Below are 13473 nucleotides of genomic sequence, written 5' to 3' on the forward strand. Positions count from 1 at the left end.
AAGTAGGACCTGAACATAAATGCATAACTGTAGCAGACTTTGATTCTTTTTATTTATTTATTTTAATTTGCTAACCTACTTTGTAGATGGAATCTTGATGTATTTTGCTACAAGCCAATGCTTACGGTCTTTGCATTTGCAGACGAGGATAGGGGTTGTTGGGGATGAATGTCTTGAGATGCATGGGAGCCTTTAGGAAATATGAAAACGAGTATGGTAGAGTTTGTAGGCTGAATCATGTTTGAGAGATACTTTTAATCGAAAGCCATTCGTTAACGTTTCTCAGGCCCCAGCTCCTCGATCTTATTTCAGATTAAAGTCCCAACGTATTTAAAATGTTTTCGCCTTGATCCATTGGCCATTAAGAGTCATGTTCAGACTGCACTTAACCGTGGGCACCTTTGCTACCGCTGTCCAGAGAAATACCTCGTAACTCTTTTGTTCTTCAATTTCTGAATTTTCAAAAACTGGTCCCTCTCCTAAGCCCCCTCCCTTCTCCTTTTCTTTTCACAATTGAAAAACATTTCTTCTTCCTAACTTTTTGAGAATTCATCCGACAACTATCATGAGACATTACAGAAGATAGAATAAAATTGAATGCCGTGGGAGTTTTGTGTAGTACATAACCAACAAGGAATAATTTGGTCTATTTGTTTTTTCCCATCTAATATTTTAGGTACAAGCCTATGCAGAAAGTGGATGGGGTTGCAGATGGTTTCACAGGAAGTGGTCAACAGACAGGCACATCTGTTGAGCAAACTGTAATTGCCCAAAGTCAACATCATCAACAGTTTTTAGGTATGTTAAGGTGTAATGCGTATTAGTTGCTATTAGCATGTTGAAAAGAAGAGAACAATACTAGTGTTTTCTCCAAGTGCTGTGTCTATTACAGATGTTAATTACACAGAAAGATTTGTGTGTCTCCGTGTATATCCTACGATAGTTGTAGATCATTTCTACTTTCTCATGTTCCCGAGAGCTTTTAAAAAATCTCAAGCTGCGTAGGACCTCTAAGTGCATGTGAATGAAAGGCTCATAGCCGTGACCTCGTCTTGCAGAATTTGTATTCATGGGGTTTTTGTGATGAAAATTGCGTTGTGTCCATTTTCAGTAGTTTACTTCAAGTACCAACAAGAATTCTCATTGCCTGCCAATAACGTTGCAAAACGCATAGGCTCAGATTAGAAAAAAAAAAAAATTGCTAGAAACTTTGGAAAAGTAAGCTGTTCATTCAAACTAATCACAGTCTGTCCTATTCTTGTAATTTTGTAGATGGTGTCCGTGTGTCTTATTACTTAAAGAGTTAGGAATTGGAACATTCCGCATATTCCTGTGATAGCTAGACGTGCAAAAAATGGCACTTTAACTGACAACTCTTGTCGAAATGAAAACACATAGTGTCCGTGCAGCAGATCAAGACAGACAGAAGCCAGCAAAGAGTTTGCGTGTGTGTGAGTCTGTGGCGTGTGTATACTTGTCGATGTGGACTTTCTGACAAACAATGCACAAGGCCTCTCAGGGCAGAGTAGATACTGATGTTGAAAGCGTTACGGCAGCGTTTCTCAAACTGGAGTCGTCACGTGTGTTCTGGAGAGCCTGAGCTGAGCTCTCAACGAGAATTTTGATTTTTTTTTACTTTGTTTTTATTTCAATTAGAATCTGTAAAAAAAAAAAATTATAATAGGAGCGTCTTCTGGATCATCTAGAAGAGTAGAACGAAAACCGTTGTGCTGTTTTCGTTTACGCATCTGGATTTGAATTTAGGATAAAGCAGGCACCGAAGTGCATTGCACGAATTGTCCAGAGCTAATGAGAAAAGAACAGGGAGAGACTTACTAGGTAAATTACATAAATTATGTAATTCGTCCCAAGGGAAGGCTAAATGACGTCCCAGTGCTTTGTGGAGGAAGGTTCCACAGCTTTGAATACAGGATAATAACGGGAGAATCAGCCCCACCAAGGACATGTTGGTATAGGCCTGTCAAACTCAAAAGTTCTAGGCCACAGCAGTCAATACCGTATTCATGTTGCGAGCGGGAATTTAGTGATAGGACAGCAGTCTCGTCCATCATATCAAATTAATGTTGTTAAGTTTAATGTTATTTTTGTAGTTTTATGTGTGTTCATTTCGTAGCTCTTTTAGTTTATGATGTTATAAGAAGTATGAGCCTACGGAGTTTAAAGCTACGTTTAGTTTTTTATATTCCTAAGTAACACAACACAATAATAACTAAAACCAATACTGACCAGCTCGAGATATTTTTCTCTTAGTAGAGGCCCTAGGTTGAGAGACATTATGGCATGTTATTTCTAGTATAATCGTAGTGAAAATTTAGTTCCTCCACGATTTTTCAGTGCCTCCTCAATTCCCCTCCACTGATGCTGTTGCTACATTTTGTTTGAAACGTACTACTATGAGAAGTTCTTCCATCGTTGGACCTCTGGCCTTTATGGGGTTTTTTTTTTCCTTTTTTTAGTCTTCTTAAATTTTCCCTCATTAATCTGTAATTGGCACAATCCATGAGAGGTTTTTTTTTTTTTTTCCTGTTGTGTTGTCATGGCAACAGATGCATCTCGAGCACTTCCAGAGTTTGGAGAAGTTGAAATCTCTTCTCTGCCAGATGGTACTACCTTTGAGGATATCAAGTCACTGCAGAGTCTTTATCGAGAGCACTGTGAGGTAAGTTTTTTCAAACGCAGTATGAACGCACACTAAAATTTTTGCCAGACAACTTGCTAAACTAAAATAATCAAGCTTATTCCTAGAGGACAGGTAAAGTTAGTTCATGTATCTTTGAACACTGAGAAATTCATCTTTCTTCCGGTCTCCGCCTGAAGAAATGATGGACGCAAGAAAACGAGAATACGTTCTACTCTCCGTCTCCTTAGCCTTTTCTAGTCTGAATCCTTAGACGTGGCAATTCCACCACCTCTAGGTACTCACCCGACAAAGTATGCCACCTGGGTGAAGACATGAGTGTACAAGGAACTCGTTGCATTACGGCTTTTAGCGCAAAAGATTGGTTGGAGCGTCCACATCTACAAGGGAACTGAATAACACACGGTACATACGGTCTCTTGAGCAGAATTCTGTGCCGCCATTAAAAAGAACAGACACTTCTAAGTGTACTAATGAGGAATAAGTTCCAGGATGTGGAACATGTGACTCTTCCAGGAACACGTGACTCTTGATCTCAGGGGCGTGAGTTCGAGCCCCGTGTTGGGTGTAGACATGACTTAAATAAATACATAAACTTTAAAAAAAAAAAAAAAAGAGTATTTTCTAGAAATGCTTAGTGAAGCGCGTTAGGTGTTCCTTCCAAGGATTAATGAGGCTCTAGTTTTGTTTTGTTTTTGTGGTTACTTAACGTTTCTCTTGGTATTTTCCATCCCTGCTTCTCCTCCTTTTGGCAGTGTGCCCCATTGCACCTGGCTGGTTGTCTCCAGGACAGCGGGTTAATGTACCTGTAGCTCACCTGGTGGAAAGGGCATAAGGGATCGCCGTAAGAATCGTCTTAAGTGCCTCTCTTTTTGAAAGAGGAGTCTGTTTAGAACTTAAGTAGCTTCATTCCAGGGCTATTTGTGATCTGCTCAGGAGTAGAAGATGTTCCCTTGCCTTTCCTGGACAGCCCTCCTGACTGCGGACAAGGCAGTATGCAGTGAGAAGTCTCAGCTCACAGCGTTCACAGATTTCTTTCCCACTCCAGAAATACCAACTGCTTGAGCGAATCCGAGTGCTTGTCAAGGGTGCTGGATCATTAACAACCAAGGGCAAGTTCTCTCTTTGTTCCCAACATTTGTTGGCATGATAAAGACGCTTCGTATCCATCCGACTACACTCGAAAGAATTCTCCCAACCTGAAAGAATTCCTGGAGGAGCCTTATGTGCCTAGAAAAAAATTCTTTCTTTGTACATAAATATCACATATATTCACTCAAGATTTTTATGTGAAGATTCTCTAAGCAACTTCTCACTTCTCTGTGTTCAGGTGCATCCTTCTTAAAGCAACCCAACCCTCACAAATATAATTTAGATTCTTTTGAAGTTTCTCTTTGTTCAAACTACAAGTTGGAGCACCATCCTTTGTATTACTAAGGAGTGTACGGTAAGCTTATTCCAAGTGAAAAGCTCCACTAATAAGGTGAGAGACGAAAGTATCTTCAGGATCACAAAAATTTCATTAACATACCAGCATCCGGGAATAGTCTCTATGAAGAGAGATGAGTGGGTATGGTAATCAGCATATGTGGGGAATGACGGTCCATAGAATGATCCCCATGTTTTCACAGAGTTACAAACGTTCACGCCATTTCTCGGGAGACATGGCGGCAGGTATGGAAAAGAAGAATCGTGATTATTTTTTCATGTCAGACTTCCAGACTTTTGAAGTACAGGTGTCTCAGTCTCGTCTCCTCTCCTGTAAATAGTCACCTGCCCGAAACCAGTACAATAAGGATTATTTAAAAATACATCTGCCTGTATATTTCAGTTGGAACGTATTTGAAAGTGGCTGGACAAATGATAAAATGTTTTATTCACTTGTAAAAATGTCCCAAGTGAGGCTGATGGGAATGTCCTTTTCAAAAGAATCATTTGAAATTATTTAATTTGGAGAGGTTGCATTTCAGATGCACTGAATTCTTTACTTGCCTCATTTTTTCATATTCTGTACAGTTTATGTTTGTTAAAAATTTTTTTCAAGGTTTATTTATTTTTGAGAGACAGAGAGAGACAAAGCATGAGGAGGGGAGGGGCAGAGAGAGAGGGAGACACAGAATCCGAAGCAGGCTCCAGGCTCCGAGCTGTCCGCACAGAGCCCGACATGCGGCTCGAACTCCCGAACTGTGAGATCATGACCTGAGCCGAAGTCGGATGCTTAACCGACTGAGCCACCCAGGCGCCCCTAAAATTTAGTGTTCTCATAGATAGAGATACCTAGGTATTATATATGATGTTAGTAGTTGTTTTGTTAGTAGATATCTCTTAGACTGTGCCCACGGTACAGTTGGGAGAGCAGTTTAATAATTTGCCTCTTGAGAACTTTTTTGCCTGGGAAGAGGGACATCTATCTGTCTTTCACTGTCAAGGCTTATACTTGCATCTTAATTGTTCTTAGTATCATAGGGTGAGGAGTGTGTTCATTCATTCATTCCCTTCCCTCCGTCTTCATTATGCAATGACGTGTAACATTCCCTACTGCTCACCAGAACATGCCCTCAAACGTATTTTGCTTCACATTTGAATTGGTCTCAGTGTGTTTATATAGAAGGACAGTTATTCTCTGTATCCTATGTAGGGCCAGATCGACACAGGTGGCAGAGACTATAGAATTGTGGTTACAGTTTCCTCTGTTTGCCTCAAATACCCAGATGGACTCTCCTGATTGCCCCCTGTTGTCTCTCTGCTTCTGTGAACTCTAGATCTCGATGGGCCTGTTTTACCTGTCCTGGTTCTCAGTACTGCCAGCATCAAACACATTATGCTGATGACTTCTGTCTTTTATGCTCAAAATAATCACAGAATCACATGTTCTTTGCACAAACAAGTGATTCTTTGGTTTTGTGACTGCTTTTATCTGAAGACGAATTTATAAACTAATTGCCATGGCAGGGTGAAATTAAACCTGATCATCAAAATTTAATGAAGGGGGCAAATTTTAGCATCATCAAAAAAAAAAAAAAAAAAAGCATCTTTGATGCAGCTGGGAAATGGTTCTGGGAGATAAAATGAAGGAGAAGGAGGATGCGGCTCCTGCCCCCAAGGTCAGAAAGGGGGATGGTCTTAAAGCTCCTCTCTGAAGGGAGTAAGCTGAGGGAGGATTGAGATGGAGGTGTGGCTTGACCACAGAGGTACCCTTATTCTGCCCAGACAGGTGCTGTCCTCTGAAGGCCATTGTCATTGTAGTTCCTGGTCCAGACTCTGGTTGCCTGGAAACACTCCGGAATCCTAGTCAGCCGCCCTAGACAGGCCCATTTAGCCTTGACTCTGTCCACCAGGCCCAAGCAGCTCCACACCCTTTGCTTCCGCCATCTTTGACGGCCGGGAACACACCCAACCCTCTGGGGACTGGTGTGAATCGCACCTTTGTTGTGTGCCCCTTGGGTCTGAGAATAGGAAGAGTGGCAGCGGCCATGGAAGCCGAAGGAAGCCGTGTGTGAAGGAATGAAAGAAAAGCAAGAGAAGAAAATGGAGAGGAAGGGGAGTTAAGGAGAACAAAGAGAGGTAAAGCGAGGCTGGGATACAATACGAGGCCACTATTGGAGGAATACACACCATCCCGTCAGTCTTTCCAGACGTTATGTTCTCCCTGCCTGAGCTCTTCTGTTTGCCTTCCGTTGGCAAAATTTACTCCACGTTCACCGTATAGCTTACGAACCCACAGGTGTCTTCACCACTGCCATCCCGACACGTAACGCGCTCTTCGCACGTCCCCTTAAGAAGCATCGTAAGGTAACGCGGATATAACCGTTTTCTTTTTTTAGGCAATATTGGACGTTGTCGTGAATCTTCAGTTTAGCCTGATAGAAAAACTGTGGCAAACGTTCTGGCGCTATTCTCCCTCTACTCCAACCGACGGCACTACCATCACCGAATCAAGGTCAGAATCAATATGCTTTTCCAATTCATTTTCATGGCCGAGTAGATGTCACAGCTAATAAACGAGAGATATGTATACCAGTTGTGAACCTTACGTGATAACATTAAATGAATGGATAGAAATGAACCACAAAGTGCTCTCTGGAGGTTTCGGTGTGTGTGTGGTAGCTCCCATTTTTATTGATTTGGGGGACTGCGGTAGAGCTGTTTCATCCTCATGGAATTAGTATCATACCTGCCTCTCATGCCGTCAGAAAGCATTAACGTGCACAGGCAGCTCTGGGGGCGTGTTATATGTATCCAGCCGTACGGAAGCAGTGCAATGGTGGTATAGTGCTAACCTCAGTAATATTTGATAAACTAAAACTATTTTTAAAGTCCATTTTCTTTTTTATCCTCATTTGCCATCTGTTCATTTGCTACATTTATTCACACCAGCAATCTGAGTGAAATAGAAAGTCGACTTCCGAAAGCAAAGCTGATAACTCTGTGCAAACATGAGTCTATCCTGAAATGGATGTGTAACTGTGACCATGGGATGTACCAGGCTTTGGTGGAGATTCTCATCCCCGACGTGCTTAGACCTATTCCTAGTAAGTTAAATGCAGACAAGTACGGATGCTTTTATTCTCATACATTCCACCCAAGAAGTTTGGGGAAGCGACGTCGCGATCTAGGGTGATTCTAACCTCATTTCGATTTGCCAAATAAAAGAAAAAAACACAAAAACAGAAAACCATGCAACACAAAAGAATATTGAATGAAAGCAGCTTAGAGCAAAACTGTAGTTAAACGGGGAAAAAAAAAACACGATCTGTTTTCCAATCTTTCATTTTCTTTTCAATAGAAAAGATAACCTAAAGATGTGACAGCCATCGGTGACTAATTATTATCAGAACACTCCCAAGCCAGGCAACCTTGTAAAAATTATTCTCCCCAAGGACACAGTTCCCTTCAGAAAGCCAAAAGTTTATGAAATCTGTAATTGTGGGGCCAGCCTCCTTCCTTCGTGGTTGCTTTTGATTTGAAATGAATTCATCTTGGTTTCCACTAAAGTTGAATTCCTGTACAGAAGCATTTACTTTGTCACCCTCCATCACGTTGAGAACCACAAATGCAGTCTCCATTAACAGTAATGGTTAACTGGCATTTGGAGAGAAAAATCTCTCTCTCTCTCTCTCTCTCTCTCTCTCTCTCTCTATATATATATATATATATATATATATTACTACACGAGCATTCCCACCATGAAGCAAGTAGGTATTACATAGATAAATTAGGTTTCCTTTTTTAAGGGATGGTGCATATTTGGAACAAACAAAGTCCTTTTCTGCACGTGTCAATATAAATGCTACCGTGGATACTTGTGGGAGAGGTAGGCAGTTGAAATGATTTTATGCGAACACCTTTACGAGCACATACTAGTGACCTTAACTTTTCAAGAAGTGGGACAGAATTTCCACTCTGCAATGACATGAATAAAGTAAAAGCAGAGTCTTTTAGCTTGTGAAGTTGGCAACCCTGTACTTCAAGTGCACTGTTCACAGTCGATTGATGTTAAATCCTAACAAAGTATTGAAGGAGGGATTTTGTAGAAGACAAGGTGAAGATATCAGCATGTGTATGTTTATATTTTCTTTTTTTTTCTAAATATGACAAACAGTGGAAGATCGTGCTTTCCACCTGTTTCCCGCCATCTTAAAATAGATGCTTAGATACTCATTTACATATACTATCAACGAACACACATAAGTTTGTATAGAAATAAGTTTAGGAAAAAGAAATCCAACTGTCATTGTCTCACATTTTTGTCAATTGCTGGTATTTTCCACTCTATCTGCAGCAAGCTTCCTGACTGACAATTGATTAAAAATGACGCTGTCATGGAAAATTGCAGTGTGTAAATTCTCTACTGATTTATGTTCCAGAATCTTGATTTTCCTTGTTTTTGTCTTGCTCCCTGTGCTCTGAGTGATAATCTTAAACAGTTCTGAAGCCTTTTGCTTCTGTTAGCACCAGAAGACTTGTGAAGTCAACAGTTTCCTAAACTAAATCATGTATCAATTTTAATTGAGTCTACACCTCATCATTTTAAGTGCACAGTACACTTGACCTTTGTTTTGTGCAAATTTTGATTCGAAAACCCATTTCTTCTGCCCAGAAGTTTGTCTCTACATTTAGCAGACAACTCAACTTCAGGAATTTTCACCTGACGTTAGTTTGATAGCTTCTGTGAAGTTACCAGGGACATTAATGTGCTACCCTCCAAAGTACACTTAGAGATTTAATTCTGATTCTGCAACAAGACTTAAGAAAATACAACTTAAATTACAGCTTAAGTAGCTATCTTCCGATCATGTGCCTTTTAATATCAATCGCAAGCAGGTTGAGACAAGTTAGCTTTGGAATCGTTTTCAATTGTAAACCATCCATTCATGAGAAAAAGTTGTCAGAGTCAGAATGCACAATTTGATCTGACATGAATCCCTAGAGAGAGAGCAAACTTAATCTTATTTTTAAAAATTATACTTTCCTGGCTACAAGTACTTCACTCTACCGTTTACTGTCCAGATGGGATTCCTTTTTTTAGCCAAAAAATGTCTGCATATCACACTAATTTGAAGTCAGCTTGAAGCTACTATATTCTAAAATACATTTATCTGAAAATGAAAAAACAGTGAAGTGTAAGAATTGCATAAGAACTCAACCAGTAACATTTATGTACAATTTTGAGCGTATGTAAAGGTGGCCCCCGATGTCATGTAGTACAAGAAAGCAAAAACTTACAGTCACTTGATATACAAAACATCTTTTTCTCTAATAATCTTCCCTAGCATGAAATTTGTCCAGATGAAACAAGACCCATGCTAAATATTTTTTTAAAGTAACTTTTCTTGCTTCTTGGTTTTTTTTTATGCTGATCAAGTAATGCGTTCTGTGTTAACAGTAGAAAACATGCAAATGCAGATAGCCAAGGTGAATTTTGAACAAAATTTTACTGAGTTTCAAAAAGGGTCGTTAATTTTTTTTCACTCTTTTTTCATTTCCATTCATGCCTGCCCTCCATGGTTCTAATACATAAGACAGCAGAAAAATATTTTTCTTTCTTTTTCTTTTTTTGGCTCAAGTGGGAAGCTCTGGAAATTTCACAAGATTCATTCTCTAGAAATTTCCAAGTCCGTGTTTCCAGTAGATGATTGTCATGTTTAAGAGTCGATACTTCTTGAGTGTTTTTCCTGATCAAAATTGAGTCATTTGAACCTCTGTTCTATCATTTGACCAGTGAAAGAAATGATTTAAAAAAAACAGTTGTTTTTATGATTGGGATAGTGAAATTTGTATCTTTTGCAAGCAACTTGAGCAAGCTAAATTATTTCTAACCCTGCTTTACCAAAAATGATAGAGAGAAGCATGTCAGACTCATTTGAGCACAGGAAGAAAAAGCAAGGAATTTAATCCCAGCATTAACATTAATATCCTTGGTAGCCTTAGAGAAAAACATAGCTTCTGTGTGTCTTAGAGTAGACTACAAATTCGAATGCCTACCACATTATTGAGAACCCACAGAGGTTAATTTCATGTTGTGGTGTTTCAGACACTTATCTGTTAAATGTCTGAAACTGTCCCCTACACTGAGGAGCGTTGGGTACAGATGAAGTAAAATGCTATTGACTGAATTACTTTGTTGAACAAGAGAAGAAGTCTTTTTTTTTTTATTATACGACAGTCCCTTCTTGTAAAATAATTGTAGTCATTACTGATAACTGATGATGCTTCCAGTCATTTTATGACCACTATAAAAACTACTCTCATGGGACCCAGCCCTCTTTCAGGTCTTAACAGATTCATCAAGAACACGGAACGGACTATTTTAGGAATATCTTAAGAATACCGGTCTCTGTGACAGCAATTTTATCACATTGATCTTTTATCTCTACCTGCCAAGTGAAATGGAGAATAGTTATCCAAAATTTTCAAGTCAGGCAATTTTAATTTTTTCCTTACTTTTCAACAAGAGTAACAGATAACTAATATGATATGTTCTAGCATGAATAGATATGTAGAGGAAGGGAGAAAGCTGTGCAATATTTTCTTTTTAACTGAAGAAAGGAAAATTGATTAAGAGCTTAACAAATCAAGATGAAGAATTTATAAAGAAAATACTTAGCCTTTGAGCATAAAGCTGTTAACGAAAGAATGTCTCGTTTAAGATAGAAAATTCCATAAGTATATTCACAACTGGTATATGTCGCTATAAGCAGAAACGTTTGAATGTTTTCATTTCCCAACAAAGTGTCATAAATATCTGGGAAAAAAATAGCTTTAAAAGAAAAAAAAAACCCAAAATACAATTCTTGGATGCTTTCAAAGTTAGAAATAATGTTAAAAAAGTCTTGTCAATGAGGGCAATATAAGTTCTGTGTTATTTGAAATGTCATATACACATTTTTTCTCTTCTCCTGGAATAAAGATTAATGTTCTTTGGTGTCTTTTTCGTTCTGCTTTTATTCTTTAACATTTAGGTGCCTTGACCCAAGCCATTCGAAATTTTGCAAAAAGCCTTGAAGGTTGGCTTTCCAATGCCATGAACAATATCCCACAGAGAATGATACAAACCAAGGTAAGTTTTTATGTTTTTGCTTTTTCCTCTGTATTTAGAAAATTGTTCTGTCTTATGTACAACGTAGAAAATTATTCTGTATTATGTTGGTATCGTCATATATTGAACTTTTCAAACCGATTTTTTATTTTTGCTTTATCACCATGTAATAAAGAACTTTCACAGGAGATGTTGTTTGATAATGCTCCTTTCAAAGAAACTAGAGAATCATTTCAAGTGTTGTGTATTTATAAGCTTTTTTTCCAAAGTATATATTCCAGATTGCTTAATTTCAAAAATTAAAGAGGATCACCTAGAATGTTAAGTAGTTTCCATTTGAGTGAGTTTTAGCTTTTTGAAGTCCCCAACTATACTCATTATATTGCGAAACGTTCATGTAAATTGATACTCTTTTGATTTTCAGCATGTTTTATTTTTTTCAACACTGGAGAATGCTTTTGTGAATAGGTAGTCATTTCTTAAAGTGAGCAACTGTCTCATAATTGATCAGTGTTTATAAGGAATGTGGATTGTTTAGCTAGAGAAATGAATCCTGATCTCCACTTTGTCTCCTCCTAACCTTACTACTTTAGGTTAATCTGTGAACATATCCTCTGGCAAGATGGGACTGATTTTGTCTAAACTTTGTACCCAAAATTACATTCGTGGCTTTTTCTCAATGACTGTATCCACTGTCAGACTTTAGCCACACACCTTGTCTTTCAATTTGGGGGCATAGTTGAGAGATTGAAGTTCTTGTACCTGGCAAGTCTCGTTGGTAGCACGAGTAGCTCCCAGTTCTTTCTGCTTTGAGTTAAGATTTGCAATAACACTTTCTAAAGCGTGCAGGAAAAAAACAAAACAAAACACAGCTAAGCAAAAAAATAAAACACACTGAAGGAACATTTCATCAGTATTCCCCCCTTAGATTACTGCTCTAGAGCTATGCTGTTAATGCATGCATTACGGATAGCCACATTGACTTCTTAAATTTGAATTTTACCTTTAAATTAAACTAAAATTTGAGTTCTTCAGTCACACTAGCTATGTTTCCAGTGGGCCATAGCCCCACGTGACCAGTGGCTACCATAGTTGGCAGTATTTACATAGAGCATTTCCATCATTGCTGAAAGTTCTAGAGTGCCACATTGAGGTGGACAAAGACAAGAGGTGCCGTTTGATTATGATGGTTACCGGAACGCTTTCCCATTTGCGAAGTCAGTCATATTCACAACAATACTTCAAGCAGTTAAAAACACCTCCCTTCCCAGTATTACCAAAGCGAATGTGGTAGCAATCTGCCATATTGGCCATTTCATCGGTCCCCAGAGTCGACTTGGATGACCTGCCTTGGTGGAGGGTGTCTTCTGCTTTTCTGCTGTCACTGACGTGTAGCCTTTTTTTTAGCTGAGCACTCCCTCAGTGAAGATAATCTACCGTGACAGAGGAAAGAGCATAATTAGGTTACAACTGGCCATTGTTATCAAACATGCTCCATCACTGTAACTTAGTTTCTGTGTAACCTTGAGCAAGCTACAGAATCCCTTTAGGTCACAACATGTGTCTAATATAATAGTTCTAAGAATTAAACAAGGTCATATATGTGAGGCACTTACCGTGGTTTCTGGCACATAGGATGTACTCAGTTAATATAAATCACGGAAATGGAAAAAAAGTGTTAAGACTTATTTTTTGAGAGAATGTGACTCCTCCCATGTTCCACATAGTCCTGAAACGTCTATCAGAACACAGCATCCTTTGACCTGGGAACACCAGTATGGACTATTTAATCAGTTGCTGCTTACATGCCCATCGTGATTTAATGGCTTACCATACGTTCCTATCAATATGGTAAAATGCTCATTAGGTTTCCTCTGCATGTGATCAGTTTCCAGGAGATCGTGAGATTTAGATATTTACTGAGACTTTTTTTTTTTGACATTATTTTTGATATCTTTCAATGTACCTGTTTTATTCAAGGTCTCAGCAGGAAGCAAATGGTATATCCAAAGGGAGATTAATTGAAAAAAATTTAAGAAGGGTCTGTTTCCAAAGGTGTAAACAGAGTTAAGAAAACCCGGAGGAATGGTGAAGCACCCCAGGACTAACAATAGTGAGAAGTCCTGAGCATCCCTAGGTCTGAAGGGGAAAGAGGTAAAAGCTATGGCCTTAGGAGATCATCTCCTTCCCCGCCCACCCCACCCCCCCATCCCCTGCCCCAGGACTCTGGTCTTAGACCAGGAAAGCTGGCTTTGCCAAAACGGAGAGAGCAGAG

General features: G+C 39.1%; 1 protein-coding gene across 10 annotated transcripts in view; it reads left to right on the forward strand.

Annotated features, from left to right (window-relative positions):
• RFX3 (regulatory factor X3) overlaps positions 1 to 13473 on the forward strand; it is a 286010-nt gene that overhangs the window by 228202 nt on the left and 44335 nt on the right. For all 10 annotated transcript variants that reach the window (XM_049632946.1, XM_049632974.1, XM_049633000.1 and 7 more), the window contains 5 exons: positions 677 to 798; positions 2568 to 2680; positions 6484 to 6599; positions 7037 to 7191; positions 11122 to 11219. In XM_049632946.1, the coding sequence (XP_049488903.1) occupies positions 677 to 798; positions 2568 to 2680; positions 6484 to 6599; positions 7037 to 7191; positions 11122 to 11219 (604 nt within the window). The remainder of the gene's footprint in view (positions 1 to 676; positions 799 to 2567; positions 2681 to 6483; positions 6600 to 7036; positions 7192 to 11121; positions 11220 to 13473) is intronic.

This window comes from Panthera uncia, chromosome D4 (assembly GCF_023721935.1).
Source record: "Panthera uncia isolate 11264 chromosome D4, Puncia_PCG_1.0, whole genome shotgun sequence".
Lineage (NCBI taxonomy): Eukaryota > Metazoa > Chordata > Mammalia > Carnivora > Felidae > Panthera > Panthera uncia.